The sequence below is a fragment of the Nyctereutes procyonoides genome, unplaced genomic scaffold (assembly GCF_905146905.1).
Source record: "Nyctereutes procyonoides isolate TBG_1078 unplaced genomic scaffold, NYPRO_anot_genome, whole genome shotgun sequence".
NCBI classification, from domain to species: Eukaryota; Metazoa; Chordata; class Mammalia; order Carnivora; family Canidae; genus Nyctereutes; species Nyctereutes procyonoides.
In genome coordinates this window covers 22,338,958-22,365,674 of record NW_026575020.1, presented here as the reverse complement: position 1 = coordinate 22,365,674, position 26,717 = coordinate 22,338,958, and the positions used below count along the sequence as shown (strand labels likewise).

The window sequence follows — 26,717 nt, the reverse complement described above, 5'->3', positions numbered from 1 at the left end:
AGGTTTCCCAGTCTAGCTACTGGGAACAGGCACTACTCTTCACTCTCTGTGAGTGCCAGACATTATTACTGCTAACTTTTTTGCATTGTTCTTTTGTTTTCAGGTAGTGTTCTAACACACATGCACTGATCAACACTCTGATGAACACTCAGCAGGGATCCCTGCAGGTCTCCAGAGTTCTCTGTGTAGTTCTCTCTTCTGTTATCCTGTCCTGCAAACTTCAGTGGCCTTGGTCTCCCAACCCCCAGGTTCCACAATGGTTCTCCCTCCTGTGCCATGGCCTGCATATTCCCTCAAGGCAGTAAACTGGGGCAACTGTAGGGCTCATCTCATTTCCTTGTTGTCTCTCAGAAATCATCAACCTTTACTGTCTGGTATCTGGTGTCTTGGAAACTACTGTTCCGTGTATTTCATCTGTTTATGACTGTATCAGAAAGGAGAGTAAATCTCATTCTTGTTACTCCATGTTGGCTAGAAATGGAAGTCTGCCATTTTTAACCTAGAGATCTCCTGATAAGCCTAGTACAAATGCCACTTCTCTTTGATGAAGTTTCTCTAGAACATTTTCCCCATCTCTTATTCCCATCAAAAGATACACTCTGATCTCTGTGATTTAAGCCACTTTCTTTACGCTTCTGCAAACTTATTATGAATTATACATTTGTTTCCCTTGATAGACCACCAACTTCTTGATGGCAGGAGGTTGATCTTTGTATTGCTGTGCCATAAAATGATGTCTGATGTGTGACATAATCTCAAGAAATATTTTTTCCGGGGATCCCTGGGTGGCACAGCGGTTTGGCATCTGCCTTTGGCCCAGGGCATGATCCTGGAGACCTGGGATTGAATCCCACATTGGGCTCCCAGTGCATGGAGCCTGCTTCTCCCTCTGCCTGTCTCTGCCTCTCTCTCTGTCTCTCTCTGTGACTATCATAAATAAATAAAAAAAAAATAAAAATTTAAAAGAAATATTTTTTCCCCTTGTTTCTGTGGTGCTGGTTAACCAAGCCTGACTTTCATTTCATTTTTACCATCTTACTCAGTGGTAAGTGTACAATTCAGTAGTGTGAAGTTTATTTGCAGTGTTGTGAAATCCTGCCAGAAGTTTTCCATCATTATGCAAACAAATATATATATTTATTAACTGAATGAACAAATTTGGTGCAGACCTTTAATCTTACATATAAACCATAGAACAAAAAATGCTGATCTGCTCAAGACCTTATAGCTAGCTGGTGGCAGAGTTAGGCCAGAAGCCACACTCTCTGTTTCCTGTCAAATACTCATTTCTACTAGGTTTGTTAATTCAATGCATATGCTAAACAGTGAAGACCAAGAACTGCTATGCATCAAAGAAAGCTCAGATGTGGAAAGCCAGAAGTTACTAATTCTGAATAGCATAATTTAGCTAGGCTGGGCTTGGATTTTTTTTTTCCCCCTCCATTTCTTTTGGTCAGCAAGCAATATAATATCTTTTAACAAATTATTTCCTGTTTTTTTTTTTTTTTCCCGACAAGGAGTTCTCTGAATCATCTAGTAATATAGCTGATTTCTTTTCCATTTCATACCAAAATTTCTTTTCTCTTTATAGCTTCAGGCGGATTCTTTTCATTTTTCTATGATATCTCTAGGCCTGATATCTCTCCTCCTTAGATCAGGATATAACTCCTTGCTTCATTTGGTAATGATTCTATCTTATCAAAGATGGTGGGTGGATCAAGATGATTTTTTTCCACTTTGAACATTTTATATGAATCTACATGTTACTAGTTGCTTTGTTTCTGGAAGAAAAGATATTCTAAAAATAATCTCATAACTTTAAAATATATATTTTTGGTTTTCACATTTAAAATGACAATTATAGAAAATCTGCCGTTCCATAATTTTTGAGACAAGCTGAAAAGAAGTCTGAGTCTTTCTTACTGCTATTGTGCTTCTTTACAGACCTCATAACGAGGGAGACTTCTATTTAGTCCAGAAGCTCTTACACAATAGATGCATATGGATTCTTCTGGGTTACTTTTCCCACTCTACTTGTTTGTTTTAGAATCTATTTCTCAGCCTTTCAGTTGGGGAGTCAGCTTATGCACACAGCCTCTAGTTGTGGTTTTGAAGTCTTTTACTTACTCTGCAGCTGCTGCCGAGCTGAGCAGGAACCCCTACTTCTCTGTCAGCTTACTGACAAGGAGAGTCTGAAATTATTTCCAATTCTTTAGTTGTTAAAAATAAGTAAATGAAGAGCTGCAACCCCCAGCATACAACGCACCCATGGCTCTTCTGGTAGCTCTTTTAGTTGCTGATTTAATATCTTGAAATACCTATTTCCTTCTGTCCCCAGACGTACTACATCTTGTAATCTTGTAACCAGTGTAAGAGAAGAGGTATCCTAAAGGGAAGGAAACCGTAACAGGGTTCTTCCTTTCTGTTATTTACAAGGAATGCTACGTTATATCTTCTGGTTGACAAGAGCACATATGGGTATGGAAGGGGCAGAAGTATCCAACAGCGAGAGGGCCCCAGTGGCCGGCCTTGGCATTCAACGGTTACCTACTGGGAGTCCTTTGAGTGCCTGGCACTATTCTGAACACTAGAGCAAGTGCAGTGAACAACAAAGTATAGTCCCTGCTAATGTGGGGCTTGTATTCTAGTTGGAACACAGGTGATAAAGAAATAAGCAAAGATGTAGTGTCAGGTGGAGATTAGAGCTGTGGGGAAAACTGTAGCGTGGCAGGCAGAAGGGAGTGTTGGGGTGGGCAAACTGCTATTCTCTACCAAGATGCCAGGGATGGCTATGTGAGGTGCCATGTGAGCAGAGGTGAAGGACAGCCCTTTCAGTGGGCCTGGGCCTGAATAACACTTCCAGTTTCTAGTACTATGGAAAGCTGGCATGGCTTTTTGTGTTTTCATGTGTATCTCTACTGGGAGGCAGAGGATGATAAATCGTGGTCACTCACTTTTCTCTCACCATAAATGAGATGCCTTCAATAATTATAATTTTAAATGGCCCAAATACTCCATTAAGGAGAAGGACTATAATTTGATTAATGAATTCTCTACAGTTACCTACATTACTTTTACCTATCTTTATTTTATCTTAATTTATTTAATATATATATTTTATTTTTTTGAGATCTTTTATTATTATTCATGAGAGAGAGAGAGAGGCAGAGACACAGGCAGAGGAAGAAGCAGGCTCCATGCAGGGAGCCTGATGTGGGACTTGATCCTGGGTCTCCAGGATCACGCCCTAGGCTGAAGGCGGCGCTAAACCGCTGAGCCACCCGGGCTGCCCAATATATATATTTTAAAGATTTTATTTATTTATTCATGAGAGACACGGAGAGAGGCAGAGAGAGAAGCAGGCTCCAGTGGGAAGCCTGATGCAGGACTCCATCCCAGGACCCCAGGATCATGCCCTGAGTTAAAGGCAGACACTCAACCACTGAGCCACCCAGGCGTCCCTTTTTAATATATACACTACTCTGATTAGTATATATTAGTACCAGGCATTCATGGAAAGCAGTTTGGGAATACAGATCAAGGGAATACATGAAAAAGTGTAGTCAGGGTCAGGGTCAGAGACCAAGGAGCCCGAGACACACACATGGGAGCAGTGGGATTGTGGTGAGCAGTGGCTGTTGGACGAGAAGGCCCAGGGGCAGAGGCCTTTGAGTTTCTGCTTCCTATTCCTCTGGTCAGGAGGCTGCATTTCCCTGTCCCTTGCCTGTACTCCCTGGGCCAAACCGATGGCCTGCTTTTTGGTCTGAGTCCACCCAAGTTAAAAGAACAGAAGCAACCGTGCTTTTTTAATGAAACAGATATTAAAGATACTGCTTATGGAAAAACAAGAAGCAGATGGCATTGACTTCTGGCTTTCACCCACAGAAATAGAACAGGAAAAATGAGAAGTTTTGATGCCTGAGATTGGGGTTACACTGAGGTTTCCAGCATCCAGACAGGCAAATGCCTGGACAGCTGCTTAGGGCAGATGGGTCCTTTGACAGCTTAATATCGCAGAGTTTCTGGTGACTGTAGTCGGGGCAGCCAACATGAGACCATCTGTTTGGTAGTGGGCAGGAAACCTCCCTACCAGCAGGTAGCCCCTGCTGAGGGTGAGACACAAACCAAAAACCAACGCAGCCATCTTCATAATCTCTGCAAAGCCGACGGGGCTGACAAACCGCTGGCACAACTGCCAAGAGGAGGAGACCTCATCTCAGGCCTATGTGCCCTCTACAACAGGACCACATGGAACAACAATATTCTGAAAGGCTTTTTGTTTGGTCATTATTTTTATCTTTTTTTTTTTTTAACGTTTTATTTATTTGAGAGAGTGAGTGCACGAGTTGGGATAGGGGCAGAGGCAGAGGGAGAAGCAGGCTCCCAGCTGAGTAGGGAGCCCGATGCGGGGCTGGATCCCAGGACACTGGGATCACGACCTGAGCCAAAGGCAGATGCTTAACAGAGTGAGCCACCAGGAGCCCCTATTTAAAAAAAATTTTTTTTACTTAAAAATTTTTTTATGTCAGTATACTTGACACACAATGTTATATTTAGTTTCATATGTATCCAAGAGGTTTTATTTGGGTTTATTTCAAAGTACTCAAATGCTATGAAATAGATCATTCAGTCAGAAAGCTCTTTTGTTCTTTTCTGCTTTTCTAAACAGGAAAAGAAAATAATCATGAATTCAGAGTCACCTATAATAGGCCTAAAAACCAGCTGCCACTTATTATTAAAATGAATAAAGTTTTTAAAGAAGTAACATATTTATTGCAAAAGGTTTATAGTGAAAAAGAAATCTCCTTCCTACCTTTCTGCCTTTATCCCCTCCAGAGATAAACAGTGTTACCCATTTCCTATAATCAGAAATGATCTGTAATATATACTCATATATGAATGTATGTATATATACCTATAGACACATACACAAATTTCTTTCTTTTTCTTTCTTTTCTTTTCTTTTCTTTTCTTTCCTTTCTTCCTTTCCTTTCCTTTCCTTTCCTTTCTTTCTTTTCTTTCTTTTCTTTTCTTTTCTTTTCTTTTTTCTTTCTTTTTTTTAAGACTTTACTTTTAAGTACGCTCTGTGCCCAACGTGGGGCTCAAACTCACAACTCTAAGATCAAGAGTCACATGCTCTACCTACTGAACTAGCCTATTTAACTTCATTAGTATGTCCTACTTATATTTGACTTTGGTCTCCTCCCCTCCCTTCTGGTGTAATTTCTGATCTGTGGAATAGAGCCAGTACTCATTGGTATGGCTGTACCAGGTGTTTCTGGATGGTGCCTGTTCTGATTGGTCTGTGCTTGAGCTGTCCGTTTTTTTTTTTAAATGTAAGATCATCCCCAAATTTTTTTTCTTCATTTGCCTTTCCTTATTTCCCTTGCTTCTTTTCATATTGCTTCTGCACAATTCTCTTGCTCTTTTTTTCCCCGGTATTATTTGCTTTGAGTGGGATATCTATTTGCTGAAGCACAGTTCTTGAAGAGGTGAGGGCACTAGGTAGGGCTGTCCTATATAAGTTTCAGTTCAGGGTGTGACCTCACATCACACCATCCTCTCTCCAAACTGCAGTGTCCTGCATGAGGCCGCCCCTTCCCTCAGCTGGGTATGTCTTTTTTTCTTTACCCTCCTCCATATACTGGGGTCAGTTGACTTAGAAGTTTCATCAAGCCTCAGACATTCTTGGACCAATGTGGGGGCATTTAGAATTAAAAAAAAAATCTCCACATGAAAGTGGGATCGGATTATAATTTTCTTTTCTTGTGCTATCTTTATTTGTTTTGGATATAGCACATTGTTGGCCTAACAAAATATGATGCCCTTTTCTCAAAATTTTTTACTTCCTCCTCATCTCTGAAACTTGGTTAGAATTTTGCTCATGGATTTTTAAGTCCTAAATCCTCTCTCCTTATAAATTTTTAAAGACAACCCAGATCTAGTCTATCAATGGTGTCTTTTGTTATTTTGAGCCCTTTGCTTCTGACTTTTTTTTTTTTTAAGATTTTATTTATTTATTCATGAGAGACACACAGAGAGAGGCAGAGACACAGGCAAAGGGAGAAGCAGGCTCCCCGCAGGGAGCCTGATGCGGGACTCTATCCCAGGACCTGGATCACACCCTAAGCCAAAAGCAGACACTCAACCACTGAGCCGCGCAGATACCCCTTTCCCTTCTGACTTCTAGCCAGAGAACCTCTCAGAATGTACTTTAGGGAAAATTATCTGGGAGGAAGATTAAGAATAAGTTATAAAAAAATCTAGCATTTTGACAGCCTTCTCTTCCTTCCATTTATAATTTTTAAAGACATTTAAAATTCTTCCATCTATTAAAGACAGAAGGGACTGCAATTAGAACTGTTATCTCAAAATGCACATGCTAAGGAGAGAAAGCAATAGATAGTTCTAGAACCAGGTTCGCATTTTCTACCACTTACAGAAGCATTTTAACAGGAGTTGGAATTTGCTAAACAAGGACCCAGGTTTAGAAAAAACAGTTTAATTTCCCAGGCATCCCAATTAAAATCCCTTGAATTGTCCTTACTTTGCCATAACTAAATATTAGGAGGAAAATAAGCCCGCTAATTTGAGTGACAGACATTACTGTAAAGATGCCTTCACCAGGTCTTTCTCTTCCATTCTAAATTTCTCAGGTATTTCTTTTACCTCTTTGGCAGTTGGAAGGGAATTTTTCAAAGGCCTATCTATTTATCATTACTTCTGGGTAATTCCTGAGTTGGATTCTTATTTTCTTCCACCAGATGACCATCACAAATTTTTTTATTTATACCATTGGAAAAGCATTTAACTACATAAAGATCTACTTTGATCTAGAATACAAAATTTAAGAACATAAAATAAATGGTCTGTGCAGTGCACTTCTAAAGTTATATTGCACACATTGATCAGCAAAAATGAACACAGTTGAATCAGACAGAGGATATCTGATTCTAAATATGTCTTTGTTAGAAAAAGAAGAGCTGGGACGCCTGGGTGGCTCAGTGGTTGAGCGTCTGCCTTTGGCTCAGGGCGTGATCCCGCAGTTTCGGGATCAAGTCTCACATCGGGCTTCCTGCATGGAGCCTGCTTTCCCTCTGTCTGTGTCTCTGCCTCTCTCTCTCTGTGTCTCTAATGAATAAATAAATAAAATCTTAAAAAAAATATTAGAAAAAGAAGAGCTATGCCTAAACTAAAGAAAAAAAACAATACTAATAAATACTAATAAAGAAAACTTGATTACTTCTGGCAACTTAGGAAGTGTCACGTAGGAAGAAAAGGAACTAGACAATGGGCTCATTTCTTAGTCACTGAGTTTTGAAAAGTGGTCTTTCCTTGGCATCAGGGTGGTGGGGAGGCAGAGATAGTCTGTTACAATGGGAAGAATATTTGACTTTGGAATCAGTAACAACCTACCCCAAATACTCCATGATGTCCTACAGGAAGAAAAACCCTATCTCTAAAACAATTCCAATAGGTAACCAGACAAAATTACTCTTCTGCTTAAAACAGCCATTCACAGGTCTACGCTACCCTCAGGATCACCACTATGTATATTGCTCATGTAATTGTTCACATACACACACGTGCGCCCACAAATACACACACACACACACACACTAACACCCCAGATATCCTCTAGGTTTACTGTGAATATGCCACGTGCCACACAAACTCCATGCTTCTGTAAAGACTGTTGCCTCTCTCAGAAATTCCTTTAGTCTTCATGAACCAGTATGTCATTTTAAACCTGTCTTCTAATTTATATTTACATTAGACACACTCACTGATTATATTTGGGATAAAGGAGAAGCTGTGACAATAGGAATATAAAGTCATTTTTCTGTCTTTTGGATTTAACTACATTTGGATTGGCAATGAAGAAGTCACCATTGGGGAAATCTCTCATTGCTGGTTTAGCTGGAGGCTGGAAAAGTAGAGGATCATTCCTAATCTTGAAACTAAACCTGGAGACTAATTTTGTTTTCTGTGAAAAGGATGATTTAAGTTGTTCTTATAAAGGAAAATAACCCAACACACTGACATTGGCACAAAACATGTTCAGCAGAATTCGGATTTAAGATTTCATATGTTCAAAACTTGCCTCAGTTAAAAAAGTCAAGCTTTACCTCTTGAAATGATTCACCAGGACACCAACAAGTTCTCCAATTCGACTCTCATGAGTTGGCTGTTTGCTGAAGAGGCAGACAATGAGGTCTTTGTTGTCTTTTGTATGGAACACAACAAGTTGGTCCTTTCCATTGGAGACACTCAGACCAGTCAACTGCAAAGGAACAAAACATGGAAAACTATTAGGATGGTTCTCAAAAGAATAAATTTAAAAATATATTTTGTAATTCAATAATTATTTTTGACCAGTGACCCTAGGCCTTCAATTTTTACCAAGTCTTAACGCAAGTCTCATGCAATTTTTAGCAAGTCTTATTCCTTTCCTTATCTAAACATTAGGAAAATTGAAAACAGGAAAAAAATAGAGAAAAATCAACAAAACAACAAGCTGGTTCTTTCAAAGGACCAATAAGGTTGCCAAGCCTCTAGTCTGAGAATAAAAGTGAGATGACCTAATTACCAATATGGAATGGAAGAGGGGATAGCACTACAAACCACACAGACATTAAAAGGATAACAAGGAAATATTTTCAACAATTCTGTGTACCTAATGGAAGAACTTGAATGAAACCAAATAATTCCTTGAAAGCCACAAACTACCAAAACTCACTCAAGAAAAAATTGATAACCCGAGTACTACTTTATCTATTAAAGAAATTAAATTTGTGGTTAAAAACTTTTTGAAAAAGGGGGTGCCTAGGTGGCTCAGTCATTTAAGCATCTAACTTTGGCTCAGGTCATGATCTTGGTGTCCTGGGATTGAGCCCCATGTCTGAGCTCCCTGCTCAGTGGGGAGTCTGCTTCTTCCTCTTCCTCTGCCCTTCCCCTGGCTCATGCTCTCTCCCTCTTTCTCAAATAAATACATAAAATCTTAAAAAAAAAAAAAACCTTTCAAAAAAGAAAACTCCAGGTTCACATGATTTCACTGGTAAATTCTACTAAATGTTTAAAGAAGAAATAACACCAAATCTCTAAAAGGGAATGCTTTGTAACTCATCTTACAAGGCCAGCATTATCCTGATAGCAAAAAAAGATAAAGGCAGTACAAGAAGATTGTAAATCAATATCCAATAGCCTTCATCAACATGGATATAAGAATGGCCAACAAAATATTAACAAATCTAATCCAACAGTATGTAAGAATAATAATATGCCATGACCAGGTGAGTTTATCTAAGAAATGCAAAGCTAGTTTAGTATTCAGTAATCAATGTAATCCACTGTTGCAACAGAATAAATAAGCCATGTGATCATATCACTTGATGTGGAAAAAGTGATGAGGGACAGAAGCAGAAAAACATTTACCTTTAGCCCAGAAGGCTGACCTATAGCCTGCATAGTTTTGATAAGGATCAAGTAACGTGCTGGTTGTTACATTCTTTTTTTTTTTTTTAAGATTTTATTTATTTATTCTTGAGAGAGAGAGAGAGAGAGAGAGACACGCGGAGACACAGGCAGAGGGAGGAGCAGGCTCCATGCAGGAAGCCCGATGTGGGACTTGATCCCGGGACTGTGGGATCACGCCCTGGCCCGAAGGCAGGCGCTAAACCGCTGAGCCACCGGGGCTGCCCTGGTTGGTACATTCTTAAGGGGTTTCATGATTGCCTATACATTTCACTGACAGTTAATATAAAGCTGAATCATAAGCACTGGAGAAATCTTGTGAAAGTAGTTTCATGAGCAGAAATTCAAAGAAATTTATATGTATTATATATAATATAATATAATATAATATAATATAATATAATATAATATATATATATATATATATATATATATGATTTTATTTTTAAGTAATCTCTACATCCAATGTGGGGCTTGAACTCACAACCCTGAGAACAAGAGTCACGTGCTCTACTGACTAAACCAGCCAGATGTCTGTTGAAGAAACTTTTATGATCTAATACTCCCTGCATGTCCCCTAAGCATATAACTACACCAGCTTCATACAGCAAAAGTGCAGCTTACTCTTCCCAAGAGTTCTGTCCTTGTGTTATTTAAATAAGCTTACTATGGGGCACCTGAGTGGTTCAGTCGGTTGGGAGTCTGACCCTTGATTTTTGGCTCAGGTCATGATCTTAGGGTTGTGAGATCAAGCCCCAAGTTGGGCTCTGTGCTCAGTGGAGAGTCTGCTTGGGATTCTCTCTTTCCCTCTCCCACTGCCCCTCTACCCTATTGTATGCTCACACACTCCCTCCCTCTCAAGTAAATGGATAAATTTTTTTAAAAAGCGGGGAAGAAAAGCTTACTAAGGTTGCACTGTAAAATGTCTTAAGAATTCTTTTTTGGCTGTTGTACTTATGACCTGCCACATTTCTGGTAGTCTCACACCTGGATTGTGGAGTTAATCTAAGAGCTTTGGTGTCGGTTGCTAAATCCTTTTTATTCTCTCAGTCTCTGTTTCTTACTTGTTCTTTTCCAGAGATGTCCTGAGTAGTACAACCCTTCTGAATGTGTTTTGTCCAAGTGCTCAGGAGAAAATCTCTTTCCTGTGGCTACCCTATGGGGAAGACAAACTCCTGCTGCCTGGCTGGATACCGGTATCTTGGCTGTAATGGCATTGGGCTCAGAAATCAGGCTCTCCTGTTTTCCCTATTCTTTTAATACTTGTATTCTTCTCAGGCACAGGGCAAATATACATGTCATTAGGATGGCCACCGATCTCAAGACTTCCATGTAAGGTTTCCTCCTAAATAACCCAACGTGATCCCTCAATGAACATCAAATCTAAGATTCATCTTACCATGTGCTTCCCAAAATGGACCAGTGGGAGCGACTACCCAGTTGAGGCACCCACCCAATTGGGGACCGCTGCCTTGGGGCTAGATCATGGATAATGCTCACGAGAAAGGTGCTCAGATTAGACAGGAGTGCCATACTTTCAGTTTTTCACATCTTTCATTTGTCCTTCCCCATTGGCTAGTTGGTGTTTTCAGTCCTGTTCTCAGATTGAAAGTACTTCTAGCTTAGATATATGATGCTTAATATGATATAAAATAGTTGCCCCTTCTTAACAAAGGTCATGGCCTCTACCCTATCCATTAATATTAGATCTAGAGACTTACAAAGGGTATTATTATTATTGGTTGCCAAATATATCAACTCCCCCTAAATGAAAAGAGGCAGCTCCAATGTCTGGCAATTCAGTCTAGTCACCAGCTCCTACTGTAGCATAGAATGCAGTAGAGAAATGAAGGGAGGTCAACATCCCTTCTCAGGTATTACAAAGGTATCAGAGCAGTCCAGAATAGGGATACATCCTGCCATTCAACCCTAGGAACCTTCGGCAATATTCCTGATAGGATGCCATTTGGAGGCTGAGAAGGATTTTGGTAATGTGCTCCTAGTTAGTTAATGTACTCTTCTTGTTTTGTAGGAATTAACTATGAGATCAGCTTCGTGGATCCCAAAGGATTCTTCTTTGGGCTGTCTCCTAACATACTGGAGTCAATTTGGACAACAGGATTTAAAGAAGAAGTGCCTCCTCCTCTTCTGTAATAATGCTTACCCTCAATATTCTCTGAAGGATGATAAAAAATAGCTCATTAATGGGTCTTTAAGGTTCAATACTATTTATCCATTGGACCTTTTTTGTAGGTGGCAGGGAAAATGGACTGAAATTCCATAGGGTCAGGCCTGATTTGTTCATACTCCTTTAGGGAACTCCAGGACACCCCTCTCCTCACCACTACTTCTTAATCCACCATCAGCTTACTGCCTCAGGCCCCTCTGTTAATCTACCACCTTCCCTGTGTTCCGTCATGTTCTTTATGTGATCCCCTCCCTTGTCTCTCTTGTAAACAGGTTGCTGCCAAGATCCTGTATATGTCTCCCTCTTTTTTCTGAGTTACTTGTCTCTTTTTTGTTTGCTTCTTCTTTTGTGTGTCAGATCTGGAATCTATCTTGAGAGTACTGGATGAATGTTGTCTGACTCTTATTGTATGGGGGATTTTCTCCATCATTCATTTCCTGGTTATGATAATGGGAGCCAATTGTCTGGTAAGTCTGTCTTGGGATGGGGACCTTAAGGAACATTCCCAAGCAGCTACCGAAACTCTTTTTGCTTCAGGGAGGTTCTTGTCTTCTTTGGCCCAAAAGGGACTGCCTATTTCCACTTTCTGTTGGTCAAAAGAAAATATGTGTCTCTTCATCTGTCCAAGATGACAAGCTTTAGGACCAGGAATCCTTTCTCTCTGTTCTCTGGGCTTTTGTCTAATTTTAGCCTTGCTGGTGGCACCTTGCCTCTTCTGTCTCTACTTCCCCCTTTTCCTGTTTCTGTACCACCTTGGGCATGGATTGCATAACCAGCCCCTGTACCATCCTCTGTGCTTCTGGGGCCACTGGCTTCTGCTTCTCCTTCCTTTGCTATCAAGGAGTGAAGAGTATCCCTTCCTGGACTTAAACCACCCACTTCAGATTTCTCCACCGGTGCTCTAGATAAAAACTGACAGTGGGGAACAAATTGATTAATTGATTGACTGATTGACTTAGTAGACCCAGGTGTAATGTATTTGGTATTTAAACTAATTTAAATTTGTTAGTTTAATTAAGGTAGAACACGTCTTTAGAATTATCAGTATTAAATATAAAAGTTTTATTCTACCAAGGTTTACTAAAGGTCAAATAAGCTCTTGTTATCTCTATTGCAATTTGTCAGCAAAAAGATGACTTAAATGATGGTTGGTTTTGCCTCAAAGTTTTCATGGGTAATTGTTAAGATCAAGAGGATGAATAAATAAAAGGCTTGTAAGTAAAACTTCTAGTAGCTTTCAAAATTTTTGGTAACCTGCAACTTTCAAGTTTTGCTAAGTTAAATGATAAATTGGGCTGAATTCATTGGATATCTAAGTCTTTTTCAAAAAAATACTAAAGCATTGTTTACTAAACATAGGTTTGTGCTTTTGGCTTCTTACCACAGAAAAACTGAGGATACTAAGGTCTATTGGTAAACACGTTTTTAGAAATTATGAAATATATTCACGAATCTCAGATCTAAAGAATTCTGGCGTAAGAGATTGCTCACAATTTTTAAGAAAATTACTTAATTTTCTTTGGAAACTAAGGTTTCTAAGAGTTAATGTTCTGCTAAATGTAATTGAGGCTGAAGAAATAAGGGAAGCAACTCTGTAGGAAAGTAGCAGATATATGAGGAAGATATAAGGAATGGAAATACCGTCTTTTGAGGGAAAAAGAAATTTCATCTTAAAATGAGACTGGCTGTTTGGAGAGGAAAGGCTTAAGGACAAAATCAGAATGGAAACAAAACTTGTAGAAAGTTTGAGAAGGAAAATCTTTGGAAAAGAATTTTATGAAGGGTCAGGACTAAGACTGAAGTGAATGGACTTTATTTATTTATTTATTTATTTATTTATTTATTTATTTATTTATTTATTTATTTATTTATTTATTTATTTGTGAATGGATTTTAAAAGTATGCCAGTAGAGGGGGCACCTGGGTGGCTCAGTCAGTTGAGCATCCAACTCTTGATTTTGGCTCAGGTCATGATCTCAGGGTCCTGGGACTGAGCCCCTTGGTAGGCTCTGTGAGCAGTAGAGAGTCTGCTGGAGATTCTCTTTCTCTCTTCTCCCTTTGTCCCTCCCCTTGCTTGTGCGCCCATGTACGTGCACTTTCTCTTGCTCTCTTTCAAATAAATAAAGAAATCTTAAAAAAAAAATATCCACTTTTCTCGTTGTTAAAAAGACAAAGTTTTTTTGGATTGTTGGTCTGCTCTTGATAAGAAAATGTAAATAAAGTTTTTATAAAAAAAATCTTTTATCTGTCCAGAAAACCAAAGCTTCAATTTTGTCTTTATATAAGGCCTTTGATTACTTAAAGAAAGCTAAAACTTCTTAATTTTAAAGGAGCTAAGTTTTGCTAATAACTATATAGCTTCCTATAGAATCTTTTACTGCTAGCTTGGTTAGATGTAAATATTAAATTTATATGATCTGTGACGCCTGGGTGGCTCAGCGATTGAGCGTCTGCCTTCAGCTCAGGGTGTGATCCCAGGATCTGGGATCAAATCCCACATCGGGCTCCTTGCAGGGAGCCTGCTTCTCCCTCTGCCTGTGTTCTGCCTGTCTTTCTCTGTGTCTCTCATGAATAAATAAATAAAATCTTAAGAAAACCCCAAATTTATATGATCTGTAATCCTATTTAGGCATGATCTTAAAACTTTTTGAGGGTTTTAATCAACTTCCCAGAGATTTGAATTGTAAATAAAGTCTTTTTGACTAATTAGACTTGTTTATTTGCTGTGTTAAGTTACATGGGAAGAAAAAAAAAGTTACATGGGAAGCATTGTCAATAATAGAAAACAGCCCAAGTATCCATGATGAATGGATAAAATGGTATAAATACAATGGAATATTACTCAGTCATAAAGAAGAATGAAATTTTGGCATTTGCAATGACATGGATAGAGCTAGAGAGTATTATGCTAAGAGAAATAAATCAGAGAAAGTAAGTACCATATGATTTTACTCATATGTGGTGTTTAAGAAAAACAGATGATAGGGCCCCTGGGTGGTGTAGGTGGTTAAGTGTCCAGCTCTTGGTTTCGGCTCGGGTCATGACCTCAGGGTTGTGAGACTGAGCCCCATGTTGGGCTCTGCGCTCAGCATAAAGTCTACTGAAGTTTCTGTCTCCATCTCCCTCTGCCTGTCTCTGTGCTTTCTCCCTCAAAAAAAAAAAAAAAATCTTAAAAAACAAAACAAAGGAGCAAAGGAAAAAAAAAAAAGAGAGAAAACCCAAAAAACAGACACTTAAATATAGAGAACAAACTGATGGTTACCAGAGGGGATGTGGGGATGGGTTAAACAGGTGATGGGAATCTAGGGCACTGGTAATGAGCATGGGGTGATATATGGAAGTGTTGAACCACTGTATAGTACACCTAAAACTAATATTACACCGTATGTTAACTAACTGAAATTTAAATAGTACTTAAAAACCAAAAGGCATCTGTTTTCCTTATAATAGGATACCACTGGAAACTTTAGTTATATTACCAAGGCTTTGGTATGTCATATATGAGAGAGACCACAGACTCAGATATGACCAGACAGCTTTAAGGAATTAAGGTTGACTTTATGGAGTCAATAAAGCCCCTTGGAAATGTTGGCCTGATACCTTGGTTACATAGTTCCCAGAAGCCTTACCAGGTGAGTAAAGAATATCACTTTCTGGCAGGTGCAGGAAACCTCAGGATATTTTGGGGACCTTAGGAAGAGGAATGCACCCAAATCTACGGTGTTACAGGCAAGACTGATGATAATTATTTGGCATGGCTCCATACCCTTGAGCAGCAATTTCTTACACAAAGTTCTAGCAAAGCAGATTTTAAAGGATCTATATGATCAATCACCATTCTTGCTGAGCTTATGTAAATAATTAGGTCAAGTTTATTAAAACTGGACTTGTTTTACAAATGAATTAGTCTTGATTTAGCTATCTCTGGAAATAAGGGTGAATTTAGGGAGAATGATTACATTCCAATAATGCATCCTTACAGATGTTAAATTCTACTTTTGTCTTTAAATGTTTGTTGTTTGCCTAAGCTAGACAACTTGAGGTAAACTTTAGAGATATTGCCATAATAGCTATGCACAGACAATCTTCCTGCTTGTTATTCTGTGGGGATAATAAAAGGACCCCATGGGCATATGATTATTTAAACAGCTGGACAATGGAATGGACTCCCCAACAACTGTGTAACTCAGCTGCTGCCTTGATTAATTCTATGTGGCTGGGATAAGAAAAGTGCTCCTAAAACCAGACCATACCCCACTCCCTAGGGTTAACTACAGACTTATGGAAATAATGGATGGCCAAACCCGGGTTACCCTGGATGTAGGAAGATGACAAGGAACTGGATGATATGCCTTCAATATTTCTGTAAACTGGTGGAAGATCTCAAATTCTTCTTTAAACAATTAGATAAGAGCAAATGAAGGTCTCTTTGTTCTTCTATTTATCTTTTATACAACATACCTAAATGGTAACTCTTTTCTATGATGGATCCATTATGCTGAACTACAAAACCAATCTTTGTGCTGGATTTGTAGCCAACTGCCCATTTCAAGCACTTAAGGCCTCCTTTGGTGGGTTACTCCATTATGAGGTACAGATTGATATTTTTTATATCAATACATAACTGATATGATACATCATCCCAATACTGGCACACATAGGGATATTTCTATTACTAAAAAGAATGTTTCTTGCTGGCCTTTGGTAAATATTACATGGGACTCTCCAGGTCATTATAGGCCTTTCTCTTATCCTCAAACTATAAAATTTTTTTAGAAAAATTTTTAAAAAATATTTTATTTATTTATTCATGAGAGACACAGAGAGAGAGAAAGAGAGGCAGAGACACAGGCAGAGGGAGAAGCAGGCTCCATGCAGGGAGCCCGATGTGGGACTCGATCCCGAGTCTCCGGAATCACGCCCTGAACTGAAGGCGGCGCTAAACCGCTGAGCCACCTGGGCTGCCCAAACCGTAAAATTTTAAATGAATGTGCCAATCCACAGATAGGCTGATGATGACAAATTCCCCGACTATATAGTCCTTATTGATATACTCAGGGTGGATATGTGGCTTACTCCCACAATAGGACAACTAAGCCAAAAGGCCCTTTTATATTGAGAACAGAAAAACCATATCCTTGATTCATGGCTTAATGGTACTTGCCAAATGGGATGGCTCTCTCCACGAGCCTATTGATTACCATTAGTTTACAGGCACCTGGTTGGTTTGCTACTGACTGGACAAGGTGACCAGACAGCTGATGGCGAGCGCCTAATGGAACACAATGGTTATGTGGGCCAAATGTATGCCCATGGATTCTCTACCGGGCTGAACTGGAAAATATTCTATAGGTTATGCTGGGATACGTGGCCAGAGCACTAAGACAAGTCCAGCTAATCTTCCATATCTAAAACAACAATGGACAAGGTCTGTGTTTCATTGGTATGGCCATCTGACATCTATTTGTCTTCCATCAGGTTTAGAATATGTCATATGGCACATAGAGGCCCTTGATAAATACACAATTGAGGCCTTAAATGCCTCTCAAAAAAGCATTACATTATTAAACACTGAAACAACTCAAATGCATAAAGCAGTTCTATAGAGCAGAATGGCATTAGATATTTTAACGGCAGCATCAAGAGGAACGTGTGCCATTATTAAAGCAGAATGTTGCATCTGCATTCCAGGTTATGACAAAAATGTAACAGGATTACTTACTGATACGGATAATCAAATTGGTGCTCTTAAATGCCCTACATTGTCACTTAATGATTGGTTACATTTCTGGTCGGGAGGTAGACTATGGGCTTCTCATTGCTGAGGGTCTTCTCATTGCTCTTCTTATTTTCATTAAAATAATAATTCTATGGCTCAGTCAGTTGAAGAGCAGGCTCTTGATTTTGGCTCAGGTCACGATTTCAGGGTCCTGGGATTGAGTTCGGCATTGTGCTCCATGCTTAGAAGGGAGTCTGCTTGAGATTCTCTCTCCTCCTCCCTCTGCCCTTCCCCCTGCTCACACCCTCTCTCAAAATAAATAAATTAGTCTTAAAAAATAATAACCCTAATGTGTTGTCCCTCTTACTTTGTTCTCTCCTAATGTTGAGATACATGCAAGCAGGTACTGACTCCCTTGCTCAGCTGACAAATGATCTTTACTACTCGACACAAATTCACCCTGATGTCCACTCTGGACTTTACAGCAATGGTGTTCCATTATAATCAGGTGTAGGGACAGATAGTGACCAATTTCAGTCCATAGGTAAGGACATCTCTACAACCCCTGTCAGATTGAAGATGAGCCCTTCACCCTTCAATAACCTTATAGATTTAAGGACCAAATTTGGTCAGGGGGGAAATGATGAAGGATGGAAGCAGAAAAATATTCACCTTTAGCCCAGAAGGCTGACCTATAGCCTGCATAGTTTCGATAAGGATCAAATACATGCTGGTTGCTACATTCGTAAAGGGTCTCATGACTGCCGATACATCTCACTGATAGTTAATAACAAGCTGAATGATAAACACCAGAGGAATCTTGTGAAGGTACTTTTTTCTATTAAATTTTTTTTTTTAGTGAATGTAATTTTATAAGTAGAAATTTAAAGGAACATTTATGACCTAATTCTCCCTACATGTCCCCCCTCCTTGAGCTCTAAGCATACAGCCACCAGCTTCATACAGCCAATTGCAGCTCTTTCTGCCCACAGGTCCTGTCCCCATGCTACTTAAATAAATTTAGTAAGTTGCATCGTACAATGTGTCAAGAATTCTTTCTTGGGCATTGCACTCCAAAACCATGCAACAAAAGCACTTGACAATACTCATCCATTCATGATAAAAAGCTCTCAAGAAACCAGAATTAGAAAAGAACTCAATCTGGTAAATCACTCTACATAAATGCCATAGCTAACAACACACTCAGTGGTGAAGGACTGAAGGTCTTCTGTGGAGATTAGAAGCAAAAGTAAGGATTGCCATTGTCAGTGCTGCTGTGCAAATCATACAAGAAGCCCTGAGCCATTGCAATAAGGCAGGTTTAAAGAAATTTAAAAGAAATTTATATCGAAAAGGAAGAATTAAATATCTCTGTATTATTTTAATTACATGATTATCTACATAAAAGAAAATCCCAGGAAATCTACAAAATAGCTCTTGGAACTAATAGGTTTAGCAAGGTCACCAGATCTTGTTGGTCACAAGGCCAACACAAAAATATTTCTATACAATAGTAATAAACAATTGGAAATAGAATTTAAAAAATTTGGGGGTACCAAAATTTGGCTCAATTGGTTAAGCATCTGCCTTCAGCTCAGGTCATGATCCCAGAGTCCTGGGATCATGGAGAGAAGCCTGCTTCTCCCTCTTCCTCACTTGCTTGTGCTCTCTCTTGCTTTCTCTGTCTCTCTCGAATACATTTTTTTAAAAAAATTTTTTATTTATTTATGATAGAGAGAGAGAGAGAGAGAGAGAGAGAGAGAGGCAGAGATATAGGCAGAGGGAGAAGCAGGCTCCATGCACCGGGAGCCCGACGTGGGACTCGATCCCGGGTCTCCAGGATTGCGCCCTGGGCCAAAGGCAGGCGCCAAACCGCTGCACCACCCAGGGATCCCCTCTCAAATAGATTTTTTAAAAAATCTAAAAAAAATTTTTTTTTAAATTACAAAAAAATTTAAATATAGTTGACATATGATTTTGGAAACAGAAATTTAAAAACAAAACTATCTGCGGCAACTCCAAAACCAAAAATACTTATATATAAATCTAAAAAATGTGTATAGGATCTATATGCTAAAAAATACAGGTGTTGATGAAAGAAATCAAATTAAAATGTTGATGAAAGCCATAAAAGTCAAAATAAACAGAGAAATAATATGTTCGTGGATTAGGAAACACAATATTGTCATGATGCCAATTTTCCCCAAGTTGATCTACAGATTTAATGCAATGCCAACCAAAATCCCAGTAGAACTTTTTGTAGCTATCAACAAGCTGATTCTAAAGTGTGTATGGAAAGGCAAAGGAACTAGAATATCCAAAACAATTTGGAAAAGAAGAACTAAGTTGAAAGACCCACTATAGCTGATTTTCTTTCTAGAAAGTTATAGTGATGAAGATAATGTAATTGCTAAAGGGATTATCAAAGAGATTAAAATAGAGATCAGTGGACCAGAATAAAGAATTAGAAATAGTCACAAATATAGCCAATTAATTTTTTACAAATAACAAAGGCAATTCAATGGAGAAAAAAAATTTATACATTTGGATAACTTGGACCATTTGGACATTTACAGTCAAAAGAAATAAATGTCAACATAAATCTCACATTTTTTGTAAAATGTATTCAAAATGGATCACAGATATACATGTAAAACATAAAACTTTTAGGAGAAAATATGTGTCCTTGGACTGGGGAAATATTTCTTAGAAATTACACCGAAAGCGTAACTCATAAAAGAAAAACATTGTTAAACTGAATTTCATCAAACTTAAAACTTTACTTTGAGAAAGACACTGGTAGGAAGATGAGTATGTAAAGAGCTCTTTAAATTCAATAATAAGAGTACAAACAATTCAATTTAATTTAAAAAGGAACAAAAGATGTGAAGTCATTTCACCAAAGGAGACATATAAGTGGCAAATAAGTACATAAAGTGTGCTATCACTAGTTATTAGGGAAATGCGATGAGAGGGTGGTACAATGAGCTACCACCACCAATCTATCAGAATGACCAAAATAAAAACAAAAGTAAATCAACACCAACAACAAAGTGACCACCCCAAATGCTGGTGAAGATACAGAACAGCTGGAACTCTCATACACTGCTGTGGGAATGTGAAATGATATCATCATGGGGAAAGCAGATGGCAGTTACTAAAAAAGTTAAACACAGAATTATCACATGACCCAGCAATCTCACATCTAGGCATGTATCCTAGAGAAATAAAAACCTATGTTCACTCAAAAACTTACACAGGAATGTTTATAGCAGGTCTATTCACAATGGCCCCAAACTGGAAACAACTGGAATATCCATCAACAGGTGAATGGAGAAACAAACTATGATACAGCCTTACAATGTAATGCTACTCAGCAATAAAAGGAATAAACTAATGATACAAATACTCAATATGCAACAATGTGGATAAATTTCAAAGGCATTATGCTCAGCCTTAAAAGGTTACATACTGTATAATTCTGTTTATGTGATATTCTCTAGAAGAGGGAACTATATATAAGGATGGACAATGGATTGGTGGTTGTCAGAGTTCAGGGTCAGGGATAGTCTGACTCGAGGGAGTTTTTTGAGATGATGGACACCTGTGTATCCTGATAGTGGGGGTGGTTACACAAATCTATGTGTTAAGATCTACAGACTTGTATACCAACCACCACCAAAAGCCAACTTCCTTACATGTTAATATTAAAAATATAGCTCCTTGCTTATTTTGATCCCCAGATAATCTACTTTGGTCAGTAAAGCAGAAGCCTGGGTGATTCCTCACTCTGGTTTGTTCTACTGCAGAAAATACCAAAGTGCCACCTCCTGGCCGCCACAGGTGCTGTCAGCCTGGCAATCAACACGGACAGGGGATCCACTGCAGGGAATGCAGAGTGCCAGGATGTGGGGACAGTACCAAAGATGCTGAAGGTGTAATTCCTGTTATAGGAGGATTCATTTCCAGTTGGATCAGTGGAAGAGACATATAAATAACTGAAGAACATTTTAACAGTTCCTACATTTAGGAAGACCACTTAGCTCCATGTCCTCTTTATAGATACGGAAATTGAGGCTCAAAGAGGTTAGCTGATTTGCAGACCTTGGAATTAGAATTCAGGCCCACAGACTGAGCCAGAAACATATTCTTTGCAATTAGCTTTTTCAAATATCATGTACAAGTGAACATAAGCTGCAGAAATAAGTATTCCTAAACATCAAGTAAATAAGTTTTCATAAGAGACAAGTTCTTATATTGATTGAAAAAATGCCAGGGTCAGTGCTTAAAGGAGAAAAGGAAAAATATTCAAGGCGCTGGAAATCATTTCACAAACCTATGTAGATCATGGGCTTTCTGAGGCCAGAGGTAAAAGAGTATATCAATCTTTCTGCCACTTAGATATGTATCTATCCAGATGATCTAGGATTACATTAAAATATCATTTTTTCATTTCTAAAAACATTTTATATCTGTGATGTTTTGTTCTCACTTGATTATTTTATATGCAAAATTCAAAATTGAATTTATGTAGCACTTCACAGCAGAGCTTGATTAAAGCCTAATAAAATGAGAATTTCAACAGCAGTAACTCTGCCAACACATCCCAGGAGCCTTAGCCACAGGGGTTCAGGGAACAGATTCAGCCATGCATGCTGAAGCCATCCAGCCAGAGGACCCCTTCCTAGATACTGCCTGCGCTGGAGGGAAGGAGCCTAGGGCTGTTTGCTTAGTACCCTTCCCACTTCAGACTGTGGGCTCCTCTTCCTGTCTATCCTCCACTCCACACTGTGTGGCAGCTTGGTGCTGCTGTGCATAGGAATTCCTCACACGTATGCTCAGACCTAAGGGCCAGAGCCCCAGAAAATAGCACCCAATTTCCTCTGCTACACAAATAATGAAAGATTAAGCCCTGTTGTTGCCCATGCAGGATAAACAGCACGCAGAATATCTCCTTATGTTCTGGGAGACAGGGTGGTAAGTGGGGAAAAGCAGTGGAGAAAAGGATGGCTTGGGTTCTAATCCCAATTCAGCCATGTGATTATTAAACCATGTGACTGAGTGAGTCATTTAGCTTCTTGGGGCATCTGTCTTCTACAAAATAAGGGTCATGCCAGATGCCTCATCTACCTTATAAGGTTATGGTAAGGATCAAACAACAGCAGCTCAGAGGTATACAAAGATAAATAAGCACACCTCATCTGCCTTCAAGGGCTTTTACCCTCTAATCTAAAAGAAGATATGACAGCAATACCTGAAAATCTTTACATTAGTTCCATAAACATGGAAGGCATCGTAGTGAGGTATATCTGTTAGGGAAGGGGTCACTGCCTCAGCCACAACACATAAATAAGTTTCTCTGAACAAAAGTGAAACTCCTTATCAAGGATTTTCTCTGTTAGTTGCCTTCTTATTTCTCATAATCTGTGGGATCTCTAGCCTATGATAAATCTAAACCTTCCTCTTCTTTGATATTTAAGATTCTGAACAGGGCAGATACAGTCTTTGTCACCTATCTCAATTCTCCCAGGCCCTCCTCACCAAGGAGGATCCAAGAGTGGACACAGCTAGGCAAGTATAAGCACGCAGTTCAGAAGGAGAAGGCTTAGGAAGGAGAGCAGCAGGTGTCTTCCTTTGCAACTGAGTAAGTGCAAGAAAGGAAACTAGGAAAAAAAAAAAAACCTCTAATATGTATTTGCACTTATAAGTACAAAACAGACCAATATTAGAAAAAGAAATAATTCTAAAAGATAAACATGATAAATTAAAATTGCAATGATTCAAAACATTAAGTTGCACACCTTAAATATATATACAATATCGTTATTTGTCAATAAAGGTAAAAAAATGATGAAAGCAGTAAATAACAAAGAGATAATAAGAAAGTCAAATAATAAGAAAAAAAGTTTCTCAATGTCAAAAGATTTCAATCTTTGGATAGAAAAGAGTCGCAGATACCAGCCCAACTTAGAAGAAATAGTAATTTTGTCATCATTCACAGGAGGAGATAAGTAAATCCATTTTATTCTTGCTATTAAGACATCAGTTTATTTATTTATTTTTAATAAATTAATTTTTATTGGTGTTTAATTTACCAACATACAGAATAACACCCAGTGCTCATCCCGTCAAGTGTCCCCCTCAGTGCCCGTCACCCATTCACCCCCACCCCCCGCCCTCCTCCCCCTCCACCACCCCTAGTTCATTTCCCAGAGTTAGAAGTCTTTATGTTCTGTAAGACATCAGTTTAAACATTTAACGGTAACCATTATTAGAGTTAAAAAGAATGTATAACCTTCTACTTATTAGTAAAAAGAGAATACCTAAAAATTGATCAACATAGCAACAACAGTGACAAAAAAGAAAATGGTACAGAAGCATTAAAAATAGAAAGCCTCTAAATAACAAGATAAAATTTAGGGGCACCTGGCTGGCTCAGTCAGAAGAGCATACAGCTCTTGATCTTGGGGTTGTTTGAGCCCCATGTTGGGTGCAGAGATTATTTATTTATAAAAATAAATAAAAGACAGTGTGGTACTGGTATAAGGACAGACTTTTTTTTTTTTTCCGAGAAGGCTTTCTTATTACGGGGGTGGGGAGGGGGGGTCAGTCCTTCGGGGGTGGGGAGAGGGGTCAGTCCTTCTAGGACAGACTTATAAATCAAGATGGACTAGAACTGAGAATAAATACTTATATAAAAAATAAATAACACAATTACATTTAAGAAAGGAAAATCTTGTCAGTTTTTATAAAAAATGTGTATAGGATACAATTTCCTTATTGGGTAAAGAAGATTCACAGATTAGGCTAAAACCAAAATTTAACTATACTCTGTTTATAAAAGATACATCTAAAACAAAGACATAGCAAGATAAAAAATGAATGGCAAGGATACAGCAGAAAGGAAGTTTGGATGGGAACAATAAGGACAGACAAAACTCTAAGGCAAAAGCCACAAAACTGTTCTTTGTTGTTATTTTATATGGACAAAAAATATAACTCTAAAGAAATGAAAACCATCAGGGGCACCTGCTGGCTGGGTCGGTTAAATGTCAGACTCTTGGTTTTGGCTCAGGTCATGATCTCAGAGTTCTGGGATCAAGCCCTGCACTGGGCTCCACACTCAGAATGTTTGAGATTTTCTCCCTCTTCCTCTGCCCCTCCCCATACACATTCTCTCTCAAACAAATAAATAAATTCCTTAAAAAGAAAAGAAAAGGAAACACCAGTCTTCGTGCATTGAATAATAAAATACTACAACGTATAAAGCAAAACTATTCTAATACAAAAAGAATGGACTGAATTGTGACTTTGGTGGGTGACCGTCTTTTTTGGCAGTTCAAGCAAACAAAACGTAAATGAGGGTGTAGAGACTGAATAGCCAAAGATGTGATTAGCAATTAAATGGAACTTCCACACACATTTAATATGGTCCCTGAAATACTTACCCCTATTTATTATGTGTTAGGCAACAGAGCAGTACCCCCTCCCCAATTACAAAAAGCAGGATAGGCGTTGGTTGCATTCTCTAATCATAGTGCAATAAAGCTAGCAAACTACAAAAAGGTTAATAACACAACTTCATTAGTGAGAATGAAAAAGAGACACCTCTTTAAACAATCCCTGGACTGAAGAGATTGTGCTAGCAATTACAGAATATAAGGAGAAAGAGAATTCTACACATCAGCATTCACAGATGTAGCTAAACCTATAATCAAAAGAAAACACATTGTCTTTTTTTTTTTTTTAGAAAACACATTGTCTTAAATATTTTTATGATTAAAGTAGGAAGTAAATCAAATATCAAAAACCTAAAGAATAAAATATATTCAAATAAAAAATTAGTTAAGATAAAAGCAGAAGCAGATAAATGAGAAAAACATCTATGATAAATCCTAGAGGTGGCTCTTTGAAGAGACCAATAAAGGAACCAAATCCTTGGCAGAGTCTCTAATTAAGAAACCCACAAATACCTAACATTACAAATGAGAATGGGAGTTAAGAAAAAGTATGTTGACTTAGAAATTATAAGAGAATAACATTTGTAATTTCATATTAATAAACGAACAAGTTTGTTAAATATATGGCTTACTTTTTTATTTTTTTAAAGATTTTATTTATTTATTCATGAGACACACACACACACACACAGAGGCAGAGACACAGGCAGAGGGAGAAGCAAGCTCCATGCAGGGAGCCCGATCTGGGACTCGATCCTAGGACCCCAGGATCACACCCTGAGCCGAAGGGAGGTGCCAAACCACTGAGCCACTCAGGTGTCCCCGAAATGTAAGGTTTATTTATTTATTTATTTTTTAAGATTTTATTTATTCATTCATGAGAGACACACACACACACACACACAGAGGCAGAGACACAGGCAGAGGGAGAAGCAGGCTACATGCAGGGAGCCTGATGTGGGACTCGATCCCAGGACTCCAGGTCACGCCCTGGGCCAAAGGCAGGCGCCAAACCGCTGAGCCACCCAAGGATCCCCGAAATGTAAGGTTTAAATAAAAATACAAATTACTGAAATTGACTCAAAGAAAGACAAAAGAATCAAAATCTATCCTAACTAGGAAAACTTTTTTTTTCTTTTATGTTGTCAGAAAGATACTTTCCTAAACGTTACTGGGCACACATGATATTATAGGCAATCTTTCCAGGCCCAGGTAATTCCTATGCCACCGAAAATACTTTAGAATGGAAAAAGAAAAAAAAAAAAGAGAGAAAAAAAAGGGGAAAAATTAAAAAAAATAATAAAAAAGAACGGAAAAAGACAGAAACCATTCCGACTCATTTAATCTTGGTAGCAAAGTTTGAAGGTCTCTTACACACACGGTACTCTGATGAAGACAAATAAAAAATCCAAAATAATTAAGAAAGTGAATTCAGCAGGCTAATACATCATAACCAAGAGGCTACATCTCATAAGTGTGAAGATGGTTCGGTAATAAAAAATGCATCAGTATCATTTGGCTTCAGTAAGTCACATTTACGTGGTATCTCTATGTTTGTCCAAGTAGAATTATTTCCTTGCAGCAGGGCTTGATGGCTTTCACTTTTTCCAGGCAAGTATGTATGTATGTATGTATGTATTTTTTAAAGTTTTTATTTATTTATTCATGAGAGACACAGAGAGAGAGGCAGAGACACAGGCAGAGGGAGAAGCAGGCTCCCTGTGGGGAGCCCGATATGGGACTTGATCCCAGAGTCCTGAACCCAAGGCAGACACTCAACCGCTGAGCCACCCAGGTGCCCTTTAATAGAATTTTTAAATGAGAGAGACTATGTTCATAGATACCTTTTTACCTTTTATTTTTTTTACAGATAGCA

At 38.5% G+C, this 26,717-nt stretch overlaps 1 protein-coding gene across 1 annotated transcript in view; it reads right to left on the bottom strand.

Moving 5' to 3' along the window:
• Window positions 1-26,717, bottom strand: part of MYO1D (myosin ID) — a 326,201-nt gene that overhangs the window by 74,259 nt on the left and 225,225 nt on the right. The window contains exon 21 of the mRNA XM_055323846.1: window positions 8,130-8,284. Coding sequence (XP_055179821.1) covers window positions 8,130-8,284 — 155 coding nt within the window. The remainder of the gene's footprint in view (window positions 1-8,129; window positions 8,285-26,717) is intronic.